The 20572-nt window shown below is 36.1% G+C and overlaps 1 protein-coding gene across 4 annotated transcripts in view; it reads left to right on the top strand.

The window, feature by feature from the left end:
- The window catches only part of LOC114469344 (transducin-like enhancer protein 1), a 38586-nt gene extending 22020 nt beyond the window's left edge, over positions 1–16566 (top strand). For 3 of the 4 annotated variants that reach the window (XM_028456770.1, XM_028456769.1, XM_028456768.1), the window contains exons 9-20: positions 2934–3047; positions 3131–3184; positions 5598–5747; positions 5843–5981; positions 6953–7143; positions 11111–11187; positions 11269–11518; positions 11624–11871; positions 12735–12882; positions 13090–13240; positions 14451–14527; positions 15678–16566. In XM_028456770.1, the coding sequence (XP_028312571.1) occupies positions 2934–3047; positions 3131–3184; positions 5598–5747; positions 5843–5981; positions 6953–7143; positions 11111–11187; positions 11269–11518; positions 11624–11871; positions 12735–12882; positions 13090–13240; positions 14451–14527; positions 15678–15785 (1707 nt within the window). In that variant the 3' untranslated portion in view covers positions 15786–16566. The remainder of the gene's footprint in view (positions 1–2933; positions 3048–3130; positions 3185–5597; positions 5748–5842; positions 5982–6952; positions 7144–11110; positions 11188–11268; positions 11519–11623; positions 11872–12734; positions 12883–13089; positions 13241–14450; positions 14528–15677) is intronic. The other variant, XR_003674764.1, reaches the window with a different exon arrangement.
- Positions 16567–20572: the final 4006 nt, after the last annotated feature.

Here is a 20572-nt window from a genome sequence, read left to right as displayed (position 1 = left end):
ACACACAATGTTGTCTATTTAACACCTCACTGAGCAGATTACACCCCCCCCCCCCCCCAATCCCATGCTTAAAGACTCTCATTGTGTTGGTGTTGCCTCCATTGCTAGTCGGGTCAGTGCGTCTGTGCTCGACTCACTGGAACCTTTCATTGGGGGGGGGGGGGGGTTCTCATCCTCTAATCTCACGCTTGCTTTCCTCCTTGTTCTCCCCCCCCCCCCCCCCCCCAAAGAGGCTGTAGCTCTGGTCCCTGCTACACGTGTGCATGTGTTAGTGGTTGATGCACATTTCATTGACAGGTTGAGACTGTAATCGACTCAACATGAAGGTTTAATCCATTAACAATAGGATCACTTGGTGGTGGGGTGGGGGTTAGTATTAAGCACCGTTTACATCAGGGTTTCTCAAATATTGGTACGTGTACCCCTAGGGGTACGCGATGGCACTATGGGGGGGTACTCGAGAGAGAAAGTGGAAAATGAACAAATGAAAGCTGATTTATTTTTGTTTTCATCACCGTATAATAAGGCTGGTTTAAGAACCACTGGTTTACACAACAATGTTTTCAAGTGAAAATGCAAAAGTTTTGTAGCATTTTGTGTAAGAAAAAATTGATTCAGTTATAAATCGTAATATTTCACCACGTGATTATCGTATCGATCCCAAAAAATGTCAAAATCATGTTTTTTAACTAAAAAACATTTAATGTCGCTAACATTAGCATAGCACATAAACTCCCAGTCACTCGGTGTGGGTGAACGCACCATCAGACCTTGTTAAACGACCTTTACCTTAATTTACATTAAACATACTGGACACTTTGATGGATGATGTGATTAGTTTTTATTAAAGAATTTAGCAACTTATCAGAATCTGTTGTTTTAACTTTTTTGAAAAATGTAATTTTTCAACTGTAAGAGTTTGATAAACATACCACTTGCTTTTAATATTGGTGCTTGAATTACAGTTGGTTACTATTTACTTTAAGTTTTTTAAGTTAAAAATAATAAATCAATTGTATTTTATACCATTTGGTGCTTGGAAAGGTGACATTTGTAATTATTTATATTGTGACGTATATCGTATTGTTTAATATTGAGATATATTATAGCAGGGGTCACCAACGCGGTGCCCGCGGGCACCAGGTCGCCCGTAAGGACCAGATGAGTCGCCCGCTGGCCTGTTCTAAAAATAGCTCAAATAGCAGCACTTACCAGTGAGCTCCCGAATTTCAGTGTACCTCCCGAAAATCTCCCGGGGCCACCATTCTCCCGATTTTCTCCTGATTTCTGCCCGACATTGTCCGGGCGGACCATCCTTCACTGAGCGTCGTTTCCAGCCGGACAATAATAACGATTACACCGCATAAGAAGAGGAAGAAGACTCTTCTTCCTCTTCTTATGCGGTGTAATTATATTATTGTAATAATAATATTGTAAGATATGTTATAGTCTGTGTGGTTTTTATTACTTTATTAGTTATAGTTAAATGATTAAACGATAGTTAGAATATGAAATTATCCATGATTAACTGTGTGTGTGTGTGTGTGTGTGTGTGTGTGTGTGTGTGTGTGTGTGTGTGTGTGTGTGTGTGTGTGTGTGTGTGTGTGTGTGTGTGTGTGTGTGTGTGTGTGTGTGTGTGTGTGTGTGTGTGTGTGTGTGTGTGTGTGTGTGTGTGTGTGTGTGTGTGTTTGCAAAACATATCCATTGTCCACCATAGCTGGTTTAAACTAGTTTGGGCCAGTGTGGGGGTATGTGACCCACTGCATGGACATATGAGCCTTTTTCTCCCCCAAAGTTTTTGTGTTACCATATATGGTATTAATCCTGCACCCAGAGCGCTGTTGCACAGCCCTCTGGGTGTGGTCTATGTTTTCTATAATAAATACCTGGTTCTGAGGCATCACCATCAGAGCAATCCAACTTATATCGGACTTTTGTGTCTCTTTTTGTTGGGTTTTTCTCCGAGCTGCAGCTCGCACCTCTCTGCCTCTGGTCGCCTTTAAGTCAGATAGTGTTTTTCTCCCTGAGATGTGATTGAGCAACGGTCTTAACGTATTTAGACCCAACATTCACATTTTAGCAACGGTCTTAACGTATTTGGACCTAACAAATATTGTTGTAATAATAATAACGATTACACCGCATAAGAAGAGGTGTAATCGTTATTATTGTCCGGCCGGAAACGACGCTCAGTGAAGGATGGTCCGCCCGGACAATGTCAGTGAGGAAATCTGGAGAAAATCAAATCCAACCATGTGTAGGGAAGTGTTTCTGTTATGGTTATAGCCGTTGTTGTATAGGCTATGTTTAATTTTCCTTTTGTTGATTATTTTTATTTCAAGCATACATTGCATAGATTGATGGATAATTTATGCAATGTATGCCTTTTTTGTTTAATTTTATGTTATTTATGTTATTTATTCTACTACTACCACCATTTACCATTTGCACGGGTACTGTGGAATTTGTTCTTTACTTTATATGTGTTTTTCAAATAAAAGAACACTGTGAAATTGAATTATTTCATTTTCTCTTTAAAAAGCAAACTACCCCCCCCCCCCCCCCCCCCCCCCCCCCCCCCCCCCGCTCTTTTGAAAATCTCCCTAATTTTGAGGTCTCAAGGTGGTAGCCCTTCGCATTAATCAGTACAAGTAGCTCTTGGTTTCAAAAAGGTTGGTGACCCCTGTATTATAGTCACATTCATGGATGTATAACAGATCTTTTTGTATGTTGAGAGAGTAGCTGGAGCTGTATTACTGTAGTTCCTGACATATTAGAAGCTGAAAATGGTAGAAAAATATATATTCCATATATTGTATGTTTAAAACCTTTGAATATCTGCTTCAGTGTTTGTTGTTCAGTGTGTGTGTGTGTGTTTAAATGTATATATTCTGATCATGTCTCCATCTCCTCTGGTTCTGTACGATCTGCAGAGTAACTCATTGCTTCCAGAAAGTCTGAGAAACTCAGACAAACGTCGTAACGGACCAGACTTCTCAAACGATACCAAGAAACGGAAGTTGGAGGATAAAGACTCGAGTCACTATGTAAGACACGACTGAGATGATATTGTCGTATATGATGATGATGATGATGAAGGGCTGTGAGTAACTGAGCCACTCGTCTGTAGGACAGTGATGGAGACAAGAGTGACGATAACCTGGTGGTGGACGTCTCCAATGAGGTCAGTATCTTCTGTTTTCATGGGAAAGCTAAAGCAGCCGTTCTCAACCTTGGGTTCAGGAGCCTGTTTGGGGTTGTGAGACACCAGGAGATGGTCCCCAAATGCTTCAAGAAACCAAGAATATTTTTTGAACAATTTGAGCCCATTTTTGTTTCTTTTTATCTTTTTTTTGCAACTAAACCAAACTCACCATATTTTAACCTTTTTCTTGCCACATTTTTGCTCCTTTTAATGTATTTTTGCTACATTACTCACATTTCTAACACTTCTACATCACATTTTGATCAATTTTTTGCATGTTTTTTCCACTTTCCAGACATGTTCAGCACTTATAAACCATCACTTTTTCTGTCTGTTTTTGTCTACTCTATTTTGTAACTTTTAACCAGTTTCTTTGGTTTTTAAAATCCTATTTCACCACCTTTTCCACCATTTTTGGTCACTTTGAACCCATTTTATTAGTGATTCAAAGTGTGTATATATATATATATATATATATATATATACATATATATTAGGGATTCACTGGATATATTCGACCGAATACTGCAAAAAAAGCTGCCTTCGGTTTAGTGAGTTAAAAGTAAGGCCGAATAGTAGCGTGTAACAACAGAGTCCGTTGTTAGCGCTGTTAGCCATGAATACGTAAACATCACCATTGTTTCCTCCTTACACTACACCAGGTCTCACTGCATAGACTGGTGTAGCATTAGCATGGAGTGCTAACAGCTGATGTGTGTAAACAATGGTTCTGTGGCTCCAAGCAGTGACTCCCAACACAATCAGCAGCAGAAAAAATAGTGGTTTGTATTTACATATATGGTAATAAAGTATAATATATATTAAACAGCAGTGTTTGTTTTAGCTGTTAGATAGTTGGAGAGGGAGGAGCTAACATTCTAGGAGGCGTGTTAGGTGACATCACCTGCAAACGTGGGTAAAATCCAACTGTCCCGTTTAAAGCTGACTTTATATAAAATATGTAATAACGAGAGAGGAAACAGAACATTTTACACTTTGTTTCTCTGAATGAGACTAAATGATGTTTATCACTGTAGATAACCATTAGAAAGTCATTTATTTATCATGCAAAAGGTGCAACAGTTTTTAACCAAAATGATCATCAGAAGTCAGGAAATAATATTGAACTTAAGGAATCTTAAAGTGCATAACATGAACCTGTCATGAAGACATATTTCTTTAGGCATAACAAAAATGAACATAATGTATGTAATGATAGTGTACTTCCTGTTTGTTCTCCACATGGGGTTGTGCACTAGCTTTCATTCTCTTCATGTGCTTTGCAGAAGTAAAATATTTGTCTATAGACGACTTCCACTTGTGCTCAATGATAACATTGTATTTTGACCAAAAAAGTTTACCTCCACTCTTATGAAACAACATTGGGTTCTGTTTTACACAATCCTTAGCCGATATTTTTACAAGCAAATGCAAAGTATTTCTATCACACATGACTCCATTGAAGGATTTCTCCTGGCACTGGTTGAAAACAGGATGTGACGTAGGCATTTTCTTCTTCTTGGGTTCCTTGTAAGCAGCGCAAAGCATAGACGTAATAGATGCACCGCTCTAGTGGGCGGCAGCAGTCGATGCAGCGTCTACGCATACATGTCTATGGCACAAAGCCCATAGTACATCCTCTGCTACTTCCATAGAAACTACAAGTGCTAACATGCTAAAAATAACGATAAGCGGCCGCATATTTATGTTTTTTCTTTTTTTTCAACGAAGTTGCGGGAAAGTTGTGGGCTTTTGGAAAAATTGCATTGCAGCACTGATTTCTCTGAGTTTGCTTGATTTAGCATTAATACTTGCGATCGCAACATCGAAAAATCCTGGAGGGACTGAATTTCTTTAAAAATTTATTCCAGGCTATTTATGCACTATTAAAAAAAATAGTGAAAAACTTAACAACCGCGTTCGATATTCGGCCAAGTGTTTTTATTTGCTTCGGCCACAAATTTAAATTTTTTTTTTTAAGGATTTTTTGGGCTCTAGTGGCCTTTATATGACAGTTGCTTGACAGGAAAGGGATCAGAGAGAGCAGGGAATGACATGCAGCAAAGGGTCCCAGGCCGGGAATCAAACCTGGACCTAGCTGCAGGTGAGGAACTACAGCCTCCGTTTATGGGGCGGGCGCTCAACCCACTGAGCTAAACACCACCATTCAGTTTAAACTAATTGTTTCTACTTTTTATGTTGCATTACCCCACTCACCCTTTTCTGCCACTTTTAAGGCAATTTTAACACTTTGAACCACTTTATCTGTCCCTGGTCTCTGGAACCTTTATTTTGGGGGTGGCGGCCTGAAAAGGTTAAGAACCACTGCTTTAAAGCGCCTTCACATGGACTAATCTGGCTTTTATTGACATAAATCTGATGCTTCTGTCAGGATCCAGTTTCTCCTCGAGGAACGCCTCTTCCATCTCCGAGGGAGAACGGTTTAGATAAAGGTCGTCTACTGAAGAAAGACCCGTGTAGTCCAGCTTCTACTGCATCATCAGCTAGCTCCTCCTCCCTCAAGTCCAAAGAGATGGCAATGGTTGGTGTCACATTAGAGTCCAAGTGGTGTTGACTTCTTATGGAGTGTGTGTGTGTGTGTGCGTGTGTGTGTGTGCGTGTGTGTGTGTGTGGCAGCGGGACAAAGCAGGAACGCCTGGACTCAAGTCCAGCACACCGACCCCCAGAGGAGACTCCACCCCTGGGCCAAGCTCCACCCCTGGGATTAGACCCAGTCTGTCCAAACCCCCGTCCATGGAGATCCCTCACCCTCCAAGTAAGAGCATCATGACCTTTGAACTCTTTATTTCATTTGCTTTGATATTTTGAAAGAAAAAAATAAATGTTCTGAGGGTGAATTTTTTTTCCGGGTCACATTTCAGATGTTAACGTTGCTTCTACTTTTCACTCCGTTATTTGAGTGTAACGGAGTGGACAACATGAACGTTGGTCACAGCCACCACACACTGAGCTACTACTCAATGGTTCCTGTTCTAATACCTAATAGGGATGTCCCAATACAACTTTTTCACTTCCGATATGACAGATATTGCAGCATTGAGTATCGGCCGACACTGATATTGATCTGATACGATATCAGCACGAATGTGTATATACGTATATATGCATATGTGTGTATCCATAAAATGAAGAGTCCGTCCTTAAGACTGCTCTACTGTAAAGTGTCTTGAGATACCATTGGTTATGATTTGGCGCTATACAAATAAAGATTGATTGATTGATTGATTGATCATGTGATGTTACTCAGAGAACAATAGTAGGTTACTGTGTTGGAGTGTGAACCACACACCGTCACCTATAGATAGAAGTGCTGGAGCTGAACATTTTATCGGAGAGCTTATATCGGTGATTTTATCGGTGATGCAGTCCGATAAAATTTGATATTTGTTTTCTTGCTGATATCAGACCGATATCCAATATCAGATCAGTCCTTCATTCACATCAAAGAGTTGTTCTGGGGTTTCCATGGATACGGTTGATGGTAACGAAGTGGAAAGGAAATGAAGTGCTGAAAATCATCAATGGAACCTGCATTAGAAAAAACTAGGAAGTTTTCTTTCTGCTTAAAAAGCTACACACACAGTGGGTCACATTTTTACTGAAAACATTGTTAAAAAGTACATATGTTTCCCCACATGTGCTGCTGATAAAAATGTTGCTCCCAGAATGAGTAACGCTACGTGGTTTGTGTTGCTAGTCTGTGATGGTGTCTGGATTCTCCTCCAGCTGCAGGTCTACGGACTCCTCTAGCCGTACCAGGGCCGTACCCGGGTGCATTTGGTATGTTACCCCACGCAGCAGGGATGAACGGGGACCTGGCCGGGGCCGCGGCGTACGCTGCTGGACTCCACAACATGTCTCCTCAGATGAGCGCTGCAGCAGCAGCAGCTGTAGCTGCGTATGGTCGTTCACCCATGGTGAGTGGGAAAGTGTCATCAGCTACGCTACATAAAGTATCATCATCAGTGACGTGCAGTCAGGTTAGGCTCGGTAGGCAGTGCCTACCCAAGGGTGAATTGATATTTTGATTTGTTTTAATTATAATATAATTATAAATTATTTATTTTTCAATTTCCAATAGCCTACAGTACCTATAAGTTTGAAAGTGTTAGCATTTAGTGTGTTGCATAGCCCAAATTACAAAACATCTCTATTTCCTAACTGCTGTAAGGCAGGAGGAGGAGCCAGGAGGTGGCCACGCCCCTCCCAAAAGTACATTGCTGCTCTGCCTCTGTTCTCATAGTGGGGTTTTATGTGTTTACACATGCTCAGTCCGTTCCCCAAGATGAAAACCATTTATGTCCAAAGGCAGCTCTCTACGCTGCCTTTGGACATAACCATGCTATGCTAAATGCTATACGTACGTTCACAGTGCATTAGTGAATTGATCCAGCGTGGCTGCTGCTACGTTCTCTAGCTAGTGGGAGGGATAACACTACAGTCAGGATGACAGCGCTAGAGATGATAAATAAACTTTGTTTAGAGGAAAAACAACAGCTTTTAAAAGATGGAGACCAACACCTGAGCTACCAGACCTTCAGCAAAGATAAGGTCAGAACATTGTTGGTATTTTCTACAGTGAATGGAACAAAAGGAAGGATTGACTTTGTGGATGCTCCTCACTGAGGATGTTCTGAGTTGTTGTTGTTGTTATTTTCTCCATGTTTCTGTGTTTCCAACACAAACAACAGATGTGCTGTCGTGTCATGAGATATATGTTGTTGGAGAGTATGGAGGCTATATTAAATAATGTTTATGTTTCTTTAATGGTGTTTATGATGTTGATTTTGTTAGATGATAAATACTTGTTCATGTGGATCTTGTTGGGTTTTTTCTTTATTATGAATTTTATATTTTGATAAGCGCATTGAGATGACTTTGTTGAAATTGTCATTGATGGTCTCCATTTGGAACGCTCTGCCTACCCAACCCTAGTGGTCACAGCACGTCACTGCTCATCATCATCATCATCATCATCATCTCTGTGTAAATGCAGGGTTCTCTCCAGAGTAGTTGAGTTTAGGGGGGCTTTTCTGTAGTTTCTTCCTTTTTTTAATGAATACCATCATAATAATACCTAATTTGTAACAATCTACCAAAGTTTAAAAAAAGCTTTAATTCACAAAATGTGGCTCGCAAAATACAGGAAATATTGTTTCAGAGGGTTATGAATTAAAAATGTTATGGGGGGGTGCCCCCAAACCCTCTACAACACTTGTGTGTGCGTTGCTGCTCATGCCTGCAGCACACGCCACGCTGCACTAATCAATCTCTTGGGTTTCCATTAACCTTGGAAATGTGTAAAATGTAAATATTTCAATAAAAACTGGCGATAGAAACACCTGAATTTAGAAGAATCACTCAAATATCACTAAAAAGTTTTTATTCTTCCATGAGGAGGTTTTTCAGATGTTTCCGTATTAAATGTTTAATTAAAGATCAATAGAAACACTTTTTACACAATTCTGTGACACATCTGGTCACATGACCACTTTTCTCTGAGAAAACATGACGCGGTACGTGTGGACAGAAGAGACTCATTTATTATTATTAGATTAATGATTAGTGGTTATTAGTTAATGAGTGATTATTAGACTTAATATTGATTAGTGATTATTAGACTTAATAATAATTAGTGATTATTAGACTTAATATTGATTAGTGATTATTAGAATTAATAATGATTAGTGATTATTAGACTTAATATTGATTAGTGATTATTAGACTTAATAATAATTAGTGATTATTAGACTTAATAATAATTAGTGATTATTAGACTTAATAATAATTAGTGATTATTAGACTTAATAATAATTAGTGATTATTAGACTTAATAATAATTAGTGATTATTAGACTTAATAATAATTAGTGATTATTAGACTTAATAATAATTAGTGATTATTAGACTTATTAATGATTAGTGATTATTAGACTTATTAATGATTAGTGATTATTAGACTTATTAATGATTAGTGATTATTAGACTTATTAATGATTAGTGATTATTAGACTTAATAATGATTAGTGATTATTAGACTTAATAATGATTAGTGATTATTAGACTTATTAATGATTAGTGATTATTAGACTTAATATTGATTAGTGATTATTAGACTTAATAATGATTAGTGATTATTAGACTTAATAATGATTAGTGATTATTAGACTTAATAATGATTAGTGATTATTAGACTTAATAATGATTAGTGATTATTAGACTTAATATTGATTAGTGATTATTAGACTTAATAATAATTAGTGATTATTAGACTTAATATTAATTAGTGATTATTAGACTTAATATTAATTAGTGATTATTAGACTTAATATTAATTAGTGATTATTAGACTTAATATTAATTAGTGATTATTAGACTTAATATTGATTAGTGATTATTAGACTTAATATTGATTAGTGATTATTAGACTTAATATTGATTAGTGATTATTAGACTTAATAATGATTAGTGATTATTAGACTTAATAATAATTAGTGATTATTAGACTTAATAATAATTAGTGATTATTAGACTTAATAATAATTAGTGATTATTAGACTTAATAATGATTAGTGATTATTAGACTTAATATTGATTAGTGATTATTAGACTTAATAATGATTAGTGATTATTAGACTTAATACTAATTAGTGATTATTAGACTTAATAATAATTAGTGATTATTAGACTTAATAATGATTAGTGATTATTAGACTTAATATTGATTAGTGATTATTAGACTTAATAATGATTAGTGATTATTAGACTTAATAATGATTAGTGATTATTAGACTTAATAATAATTAGTGATTATTAGACTTAATAATGATTAGTGATTATTAGACTTAATAATAATTAGTGATTATTAGACTTAATAATAATTAGTGATTATTAGACTTAATATTGATTAGTGATTATTAGACTTAATAATAATTAGTGATTATTAGACTTAATAATGATTAGTGATTATTAGACTTAATAATGATTAGTGATTATTAGACTTATTAATGATTAGTGATTATTAGACTTAATAATGATTAGTGATTATTAGACTTAATAATGATTAGTGATTATTAGACTTAATAATAATTAGTGATTATTAGACTTAATAATGATTAGTGAATATTAGACTAATAATAATTAGTGATTATTAGACTTAATAATAATTAGTGATTATTAGACTTAATAATGATTAGTGATTATTAGACTTAATAATAATTAGTGATTTTTAGACTTAATAATGATTAGTGATTATTAGACTAATAATAATTAGTGATTATTAGACTTAATAATGATTAGTGATTATTAGACTTATTAATGATTAGTGATGATTAGACTAATAATAATTAGTGATTATTAGACTTAATAATGATTAGTGAATATTAGACTTAATAATAATTAGTGATTATTAGACTTAATAATGATTAGTGATTATTAGACTAATAATAATTAGTGATTTTTAGACTTAATAATGATTAGTGATTATTAGACTAATAATAATTAGTGATTATTAGACTTAATAATGATTAGTGATTATTAGACTAATAATAATTAGTGATTATTAGACTTAATAATGATTAGTGAATATTAGACTAATAATAATTAGTGATTATTAGACTTAATAATAATTAGTGATTATTAGACTTAATAATGATTAGTGATTATTAGACTAATAATAATTAGTGATTTTTAGACTTAATAATGATTAGTGATTATTAGACTAATAATAATTAGTGATTATTAGACTTAATAATGATTAGTGATTATTAGACTAATAATAATTAGTGATTATTAGACTTAATAATGATTAGTGATTATTAGACTTAATAATGATTAGTGATTATTAGACTCGCTCTGAGCTCATCAAACTTGTGTTTTCTTCCAGGTTGGTTTTGATCCTCATCCTCACATGAGAGTTCCAGGAATGCCTCCCAGTCTGACAGGGATCCCTGGTGGAAAACCGTAAGATCCTTATTGATCTGTATCAACCTGTAGCTCTGCGTCGGCTAACTTTAACTCCTCCCCCTCCTGTGATGTCATCAGAGCCTACTCCTTCCACGTGGCGGCGGACGGACAAATGCAGCCAGTTCCGTTTCCTCCAGACGCTCTGGTGGGTCCGGGGATCCCTCGCCACGCCCGACAGATCAACACGCTGAACCACGGTGAGGTGGTGTGTGCTGTGACCATCAGCAACCCCACCCGCCACGTGTACACGGGGGGGAAGGGCTGTGTGAAGGTGTGGGACATCAGCCACCCTGGGAATAAGAGCCCTGTGTCACAGCTCGACTGTCTGGTGAGTAATGCTGTTCTCAGAACGCCATCACACACATACACACAGACTCGTCAGAGGTCACATGACACCATCTAAGATTAAAGAATCAATCCTTTTCTTGATCAGAACCGAGACAACTACATCCGCTCGTGTCGTCTCCTTCCTGATGGACGCACGCTGATCGTTGGGGGTGAGGCCAGCACGTTGTCCATCTGGGACTTGGCCACGCCCACCCCCAGGATTAAGGCGGAGTTAACATCGTCGGCACCGGCGTGCTACGCCCTGGCCATCAGCCCAGACTCTAAGGTCTGCTTCTCCTGCTGCAGTGACGGGAACATCGCAGTGTGGGACCTTCATAACCAGACCCTCGTCAGGTCAGAGGAACAGGAACACTGTTATTATTAATGTTATTATTATTAATAATAATATAATTAATGTATTATTATTGTTATTTTTATTTATTATTCATTATTATTGATATTACTATCATTTATATTATGTATTATTATTATAGTTATTATTATTCAAGGAGATCTTCATAATTATCTTGTCATTTGAACACAATCTACTGCCATTTGTATGAATTTATTCTTTAAATGTTTCAACTGAAATATTGAAGATCTTTGTTGTAGAAATTAACTTAAACAGTAACTTAATAAAATATCAAATACATTTAAACCATTACTAATAAACTAAGTATGTGCACAATTATTAGAAGAAATCTGAAGTATTATTTTGCACAAGTGATGGAGAGTTATGTAGGGAGATTTGTGTTTTTATTATTGAATTAAAAAAAAAGTTTACAGAGAAAGTGTTTGTATGCAAAAAAAATTAATTAGAACTTTTTTCTTTGATTGAAAAGTGTTTTTGACTGAAGTCATCTTTATTGCATTTATTTATATATTTATACGTTTGTGTCTATATTAATCAATCAAAGAAAACTGTTTAAATACAAAAAAGACAATTGAGAGCTAAAAAATTATTACATTTAGAAAATGCTTTTTTTCTTGGATTAAGAATTTTGATTGTTTTATTTTTTTGTTGTTGTATAATAAATGTTGTATAAGGATGTTTGTTTTATTGCTCCACACACTGTAATGAGAAAAGTTTTTGGGTTTTTTTATGGACCACCATGTTACGGCTTCAGGGTTCCACAGACCCCAGTTTGAGAACCACTGCTGTAGAGGGAATTCCTGTGCACTTATCACGTGTGTGTGCGTGTGTGTGTGTCCTTCAGGCAGTTCCAGGGCCACACAGACGGGGCCAGCTGCATCGACATCTCTAACGATGGTACCAAACTGTGGACTGGGGGCCTGGACAACACGGTGCGGTCCTGGGACCTGAGGGAGGGGCGACAGCTGCAGCAGCACGACTTCACCTCACAGGTGTGTGTGTGTGTGTGTGTGTGTGTGTGTGTGTGTGTGTGTGTGTGTGTGTGTGTGTGTGTGTGTATGTGTGTGTGTGTGTGTGTGTGTGTGTGTGTGTGTGTGTGTGTGTGTGTGTGTGTGTGTGTGTGTGTGTGTGTGTGTGTGTGTGTGTGTGTGTGTGTGTGTGTGTGTTAGTGAGAGCTGACCTTTAACCTGTGTGTGTAGATCTTCTCTCTGGGGTACTGTCCCACAGGAGAGTGGCTCGCTGTGGGGATGGAGAGCAGCAACGTGGAGGTTCTTCATGTGACCAAACCTGATAAATATCAGCTCCACCTGCATGAGAGCTGTGTGCTGTCACTGCAGTTTGCCTACTGTGGTACGCGCGCACACACACACACACATTTATTAATTAATCAGCTGATTGGGTTCTGTTAAAACAAGGACAATCAAACACACAGAATTACAACCAATGACTAAAATGTTTTAGTTTTATTGAAAAAGTTCAAAATTGTGATTATTCTTCAATACTCAAGATATTTTTATATTTTTTAACTAATTCTAACCTTTTATAAAAGTTTTCTTACTATTTCTTAGCTTATTTGTAGCTATTTTTCAACTATTTATTTTTACTATTTTTAATCAACTTTATTAAAATTTTTCACTTTATAAAACCTTTTTTTATACAATTTTTTTACTCCGCGTACAATGCCCATTGGAAGTACAGTATGTATTCATATAGTGGGAGGAGCTTATGATCAAATGAGTGTGTTTGAAGGTTGTATGTACATAGAGGTGTACATACTGTACTCTGTAGTGTTATAAAGGCTTTATTTGTGGGTGTAAAATATAATAATGTGTGTGATTTATCTGGTTTAATTAATGAGACATGAATATGATAAATGTTTGTTGTTTTTTTTACTAATTTTTATATTTTTTGTTTGGTGTATATTTTGTAATGTATGTTTTTTGTAGTCATTTTGTGTATTTTTGTATTTTTTGTGTTTTTGTATAATTATTGACTAAGTTTCAGATATTCGCTACACACACACACACGCAGACCTTTTTTGCTTTTATAGATAGTAAAAACAATCGTTAAGAAAATAATTAATAATTTATTTTTAACCTCTTTTTTTAAATATATTTTCTTACTATATATCACTATCATCTATCTTAACTATCTTTTTACCTTTTTTTTACCCCCTTTTTTTATTTATTTATTTTTATTTACTATTTTTGTCTATTTGAACTGTTTTTACTATTTTTTTTGCTGTTAACTATTTTTCATCCTCAATGATCCCCGCCCCCTGCCATGACATCACTTCCCCACCCAGATGGCACAACCCCAGTTTGAGAACCACTTAATCTGAAATGTAGTTTTTATGGACTAATGCTGGGTTTTTCAACCTTAGGGTCGTGACCCCATGATGTGGGGTCGACTGAACTGTATAGTAATTCACAATTGAAACATTACTGATTCAATTTCTTTTTCTCAAATTATGGTTCTTTTTCAAGTGTAAACACACAATCTATTATATACTTTCTACAATTTCTCAAACATAACGTGTGTGCGTGTGTGTGTTTTTCAGGGAAGTGGTTTGTGAGCACAGGAAAGGACAACCTACTGAACGCATGGAGAACTCCGTATGGAGCCAGTATATTCCAGGTGAACTCAGTTATACATTATTTACATGTTTGATGTAAACTCAACATCAGGGCTGTACACTAACTGTTAAGCCATAGATGAATAGTTGACTTTGTACTGTAGTTGAATGATATTTGCAAAATGTTTTACTGTCAATATTAAGTTTTCAAACAGTGGCTGAAATAACAGGTCATTTATTTTAAATAATTTTAAAAGAAGACATAACAGATTTTTTTTTTAATAACATGAAATCATAACAACATGTTATGTTTATTTTGTTTATTTATTTTACAGAAATGCTGTACATGAATTAATTTAACAGTAACATAACCAACTTATCATCTGCATTGTTTCACACCATGAATTAAATTGAGAGGGTCCAGCTCTGATAGTGGGGTCTCCTCACCCTCTCCCCCTGGTCAGGGGTCTGTAACCTTTACTCTACATTTAACCTCATCTCACCTGGAGAGTGAATTAAAAACTAGTCTATGCTCACATCATCAAAAAAGAATGAATTATTGATATATGATATTTATTTAATAAGAGCTTTAAAAGACATGGATGGACGTAGACATACACATGACGATATTCACACAGACTTATTACACACACACACACACACACACACAGACGTTGTAAACAGAACAGGCTTCATCGAGGCGTTTCTAATGATGCTCTGATCATTAATCTGACCATCAACCAATCCGTGGACCACGTTCATGATCTGTATGGATTACTGATCAATGATGATCCATTGCACCACTAGTGCCCGCCTCCATACTCGTAGGAAATGGTGATATTTGTTGTGATGCTGGAGTGGGTGTGGCTGAGTTCGACCCACCCCTAGAATCCATGAATCTGTTTATTACATTGATTACGTGGTAGGTGTATATTAGCTTCATAGCTTCAGAATACTTCTTCTTTGAGCTTCTAGAACTGGTTAATGTGAATATTGTAAAAAATCATGTCATGTCATTTACATAAAACAAGTATTTAATACAAAGTAAGATATAAGATCTTCAAAATAAGAGCCCTATTCACAAGAGTTATAAACTAATGGACGAGAAGAAGAGATGCTTTTATTTTATTTAATTTGTGTTAGTTTAACATTTACACTAACCATCATGTGTTTCTACTCAGTCTCATATTTAAAGCTTTTTCTTGGTCTCAGTCTAAGGAGTCTTCGTCGGTGCTGAGCTGTGATATTTCAGTGGATGATAAATATATTGTGACGGGATCAGGAGACAAAAAGGCCACAGTGTATGAAGTCATCTACTGAACATGGACCTGGACCTCCATCTGCTTACATGGAACCTTCGGGCCTCAGGGACACGTGTGGGCGGAACCTGTGTTTGGGAGGCGGAGCTTCAGACTGATCAGGAAACGTCACAGGACTAGAAACAAGAAGGAATGTGATGAAAGTGATGTTTTCTACATGACCTTTAAACCTCAGCCCACACTGTGTGACTCTGCTGTAGCTGCTGCTGTAGCTCCCCCCCCACACACACAGGAGACTCTGAAACATTGTGTGGTGACGTTTCTAAACCTTATATCAGATAAAAGCATAAACATCCACTAAAATCAGAGAAGCCTGAAAAGCAAATACAGTAAAATGTTTCAGGAGATTCAGACGTTTTTTTCTGTTTCCTCTGATGAATTTAAATAAACAATCCTCTTTGTTTCTTCACCTCCTAAAGAACACACTTCATCTACATGTGTGATTTTAAACACTGAAATGTATATTTTTTAGGATGACCGCTGCCTTTATTTTCTAGAAAGCAGCACAGACGATGATTCCAACTCCTACAGAAACAGTTTTTCTTCTTAAAAAGCGAGTTTAAATGATTTTTGGAGACTCGTGTCAGGAGAGTTCCATCATTCCTCCTCTTCACTGTTTGTCTGTAAAAATGTAAATATCTGTTTTTTTTACATGGTTGATAAAGTGTTTTTGTACATCTTTTACAGGATTAAACGTTGAAATGTGTCAAACTAAAGGTCTTAAAGCTAGTGAATTAAATATGATTGAAATGTCTCAACAATAAAAGTTGTTTTTTTTTGTATGTTTTTCTCTTGGTTTGGTTCAAACACACACACACACGCTGGTTTTCAGCAGGAGATGGAGGTGATGATAACTGTAACAGAAGTACTGTTACTTGATTTAAATTGTACTCAACTAGTTACTTTAGCCTCCATGTTAGTTGCTGGTAATACCTCGTCACCGTTCCCTTACATACAGTAAACATCATGTATTTTTAAACAATAATTAGTAAGATGGGTGTAGAAATGTAACTAGTAACAACTTTTAAAACCTACGAGTAAAATTACTGATTCTAGTCAAAATCATTTGAATCTTCATTGATAAAATTATCATTTTAACTAAAAAACAAAACCAATGTTTTTAGTGCTTTTGTTATTTTTCCCACATTCTCTCTAGAACCCCCTGGAGTACCATCGGGTAACCCTAGGGGTACACATACCCCCATTTGGGAAACACTGATTCATTACACATGTAGTACAGTAAAGTCAAACATGCTTTTTATTGGTGGGTGTGTTTTTCAGATCTGGCAACCCTGACTGGTTCAGAACACGTCTCTGCAGAATCAGAAACTATAAACATTAAATATTTAGATTCATATACAGAATAAATACTGAAGTCTTTACTGAGTTCTTCTCTCTTCCTTTGTCAGGTTCCAGTTTAAATGTTTTAAATTTAATGTCCTGACGTTCTCTTTATGTGTCTGAATCATTTAATTATAAAAGCTTTGTTCTTCAGTCTCAGGGATGATAAAGTCAATCCTTTACAGAGGAAACATTCAAAATCCTCTAAATTAGGGCCACATTATCAACATTCATATTTAAATTACTGACTGATCTCAGCGTTAACACAGGACAAAAAAAGGCTTTTTTTGTGTATTTTTCAGCATTTTTGTTGTCGATTTGTTCATTTCTGAGGTCACTTTGTTATTTTTTTTTCCTGTCATTTCATGTGTATTTGGAGCTATTCTGTAATGTGTTGTTTTTTGTGTTTTTGTAGTTAATTTAATTTAATTTTCTGTCTTTGTCATTTTATGTATTGTTTTAGTTTTTTTGTACTTTGTGCATTTCTCTGTCAATTGCTTTGTTGTGGGAGTTATTTTGTGTATTATGTCGATCCTTATATTTATTCCATCTTCTTGAAATACAACTTAAGGGGATTTGTTTTGGGGGCCGCACAAAATTAGACCCAGTACCACATGTGGCCCCCGCGCCGCCAGTTGCCTATGTCTGCTCTAAATCATCAACTCAATAAGAAACGATCTAAAGTTTGACCTCAAATGGCATAAAATCATGTTTTCAGTTGAACTGAGGATGACATCACCTCTGGTCATCCAATCAGAAGTCTTGTGATGTTTTTCTAGATAATCTTACACATGAGTTGCTAATGATCAATCAGTGTGAATGATCCTCCAATCACCTCCATCTTTCTGTCACAGAGCTCATAATCTTTGCCAAAGGGCAGCGGAGCACCAACAACTGTTAGAGCTGGTAACTATCAGACTATGGATCATTCTAGAGTTAGGGTTCTCTTCTTTGTTCTTTGTGTTTGTTGCTGTTTTCTGACAGAAAAAGTGGTAAAAATGGTTCAAAGTGTCAATATAGGAACAATTAGTTTAAACTGGTAAATAATGGGCATGAGAAATAGTGAATGTGGTTAAATAATCATGAAATCTGGTGAAAAGAGGTTAAAAGTGACAATAATGGGTCAATATGTGACATTAGGTGTAAAAGTGGTAGAAAGTGTTTATAAGTGATGAATATGTCTGGAAAGTGGAAAAAATGTGTAGAAAAGACATTAAAATGTGATGTACAAGTGTCAGAAATGGAAGAAATGTAGCAAAAATATATTAAAAAGAGCAAAAATATGACAAGAAAAAGTGATGAAAATAAGTTAAAATATGGTGAGTTTGGTGGAGTTGTAGAAAAATTGTAAAAATAAGCAAAAATGGGCTCAAATTGTTCAAAATATATACTTAGTTTATTGAAGGCATCTGGTGACCATCTCCTGGTGTCTCGTGACTCCAAATGGGGTCCTGACCCCAAAGTTGAGAACCTTAGACGCCCAAAGTTCTACCTCGTTTGGTTCCGTTGAGCAGGAATAGAAGTCGAGCTCTGTGTGTGTGTGTGTGTGTGTGTGTGTGTGTGTGTGTGTGTGTGTGTGTGTGTGTGTGTGTGTGTGTGTGTGTGGTGTGTGTGTGTGTGTGTGGGGGTGTGTGTGTGTGTGTGTGTGTGTGTGTGTGTGTGTGTGGGGGTGTGTGTGTGTGTGTGTGTGTGTGTGTGATATATTGATATCAGAGGAACACAACATCTGTTCAAATCCACAGTAAATAATCAGCTCCAATCCCTGCTGATACTTTAACCCCAACAACAAACAACTCTGACTGGTGTGTGGATGTAAATCAGATTCATTACTGTCAATCTATCACACACACACACACACACACTACAGGTTATTAGGAGGTATTTACAGTGATTCACGGCGACCAATCAAAGCTGATCATTGGAGATAAAAAATGTTGAAATTGTTGCTCGAAGTTTTTGTCTGAATGAATAAATCCTGGTTCCCAACGTTCTGCCTCTGTACGACAGACAGATTATTTCTCCCAAATCCATAATCCTATTTATCTGTGTGTGTGTGTGTGTGTGTGTGTGTGTGTGTGTGTGTGTGTGTGTGTGTGTGTGTGTGTGTGTGTGTGTGTGTGTGTGTGTGTGTGTGTGTGTGTGTGTGTGTGTGTGTGTGGAGATGTTTCACTGCTGGATGATGTGTTATTATTTTGTATCTTTATACATTATCTACCTGTATTTGTCCATATGTCAGATGTATGAATAGAACTGTATGCTGATGATGCAGTGGTGTGTATATACAGTACATGCTAAGAACACAACAAGCTGCTCAGTGTTTTTCTTGTGTTTAGAAGTAAATTCATGTATTTTTGTTTGTTTTAGAGTCATTTTTATAATGGTTTTTGACATTTAGTATATGTTCCTCTCATTCTGTATACATGTCATCATTGTATATTTTTGTCACATTTTGTGGTTTTAGTTTTTATATATTATTGTGTCATTTTGTGTGTTTTTCCTGTCGTAATGGTGTGCTTTCAATTAATTAAATGTAATTTTGTTATCAATTTAATGTATTATTGTTATTTTTATGTGTTTTGGAGTTATTTATGGTGTTTCCCTTGATGGCCCTACAACATTAAACTGAGGGCCACTTGTGGCCCCCGGGCCACCAGTTGCCAATTACATCTTAAGAGCAATAACTCCTCCTTCTGCCCCTCCCAAAGGGAGGTTAGCTCCGCCCTCACTAACAGACACGATTGCTGCATTGAGCGACACTAAAGTTTGTGGCTGCGTCCTAATATTTCCTCCTATCTCCTTTCCTATCCACTTTTTCTTAACCCCAGTTAGGAGAGGAGTTAGGAAGAGGCCATCACGTTTTTTAGACTAAAGGACGTAAAAAAAGGAAGCATTGAGCCTCTTTTCCTGAGCTTAAAGAGAACTGGGACGCTCTTTATCATGGCTATTCAGACGCTGATTCCTCCTTTAGCTAGCTTAGCTAAGCTAGCTTAGCTTAGTTTAACAACAACATTCATCGGACTTAGTTGCAATTAACAATCGGATGATTAGTTTTTTAGCAATATACATTTACAATATATCATTATACATTTACAGATATTTATCAATATACATTTATAGATTTTAAAACTAATCAAATGAATCCTAATTAAATGTATTCACTAGCTTTCATCTTTAGGCACCGAGAGCTGTTTTGTTAATAAATGTTCTTTAAGTAGTTTTTCAAATCTTAATTTGTTATTTTCTTAAATAATTTGTCATCATTATTCCATGACTGTACCTCACATTACTATTGATCATATTAGTCTTTACTGTATTTAGAGTGAATCTATTCTTCCTTTAGGTCAGTGGTTTGACATCACGACATTTATTTTATTTTTTATTTTAAGATAAAAATAGTGTAACCTTTATTGGAAAAATAAATGAATAAATAAATAAATGGACCATTAT

The sequence above is a fragment of the Gouania willdenowi genome, chromosome 9 (genome assembly GCF_900634775.1).
Source record: "Gouania willdenowi chromosome 9, fGouWil2.1, whole genome shotgun sequence".
NCBI lineage: Eukaryota > Metazoa > Chordata > Actinopteri > Blenniiformes > Gobiesocidae > Gouania > Gouania willdenowi.
The sequence above is the reverse complement of the archived record's forward strand: the minus strand, read 5'-3'. Positions and strand labels throughout refer to the sequence as shown.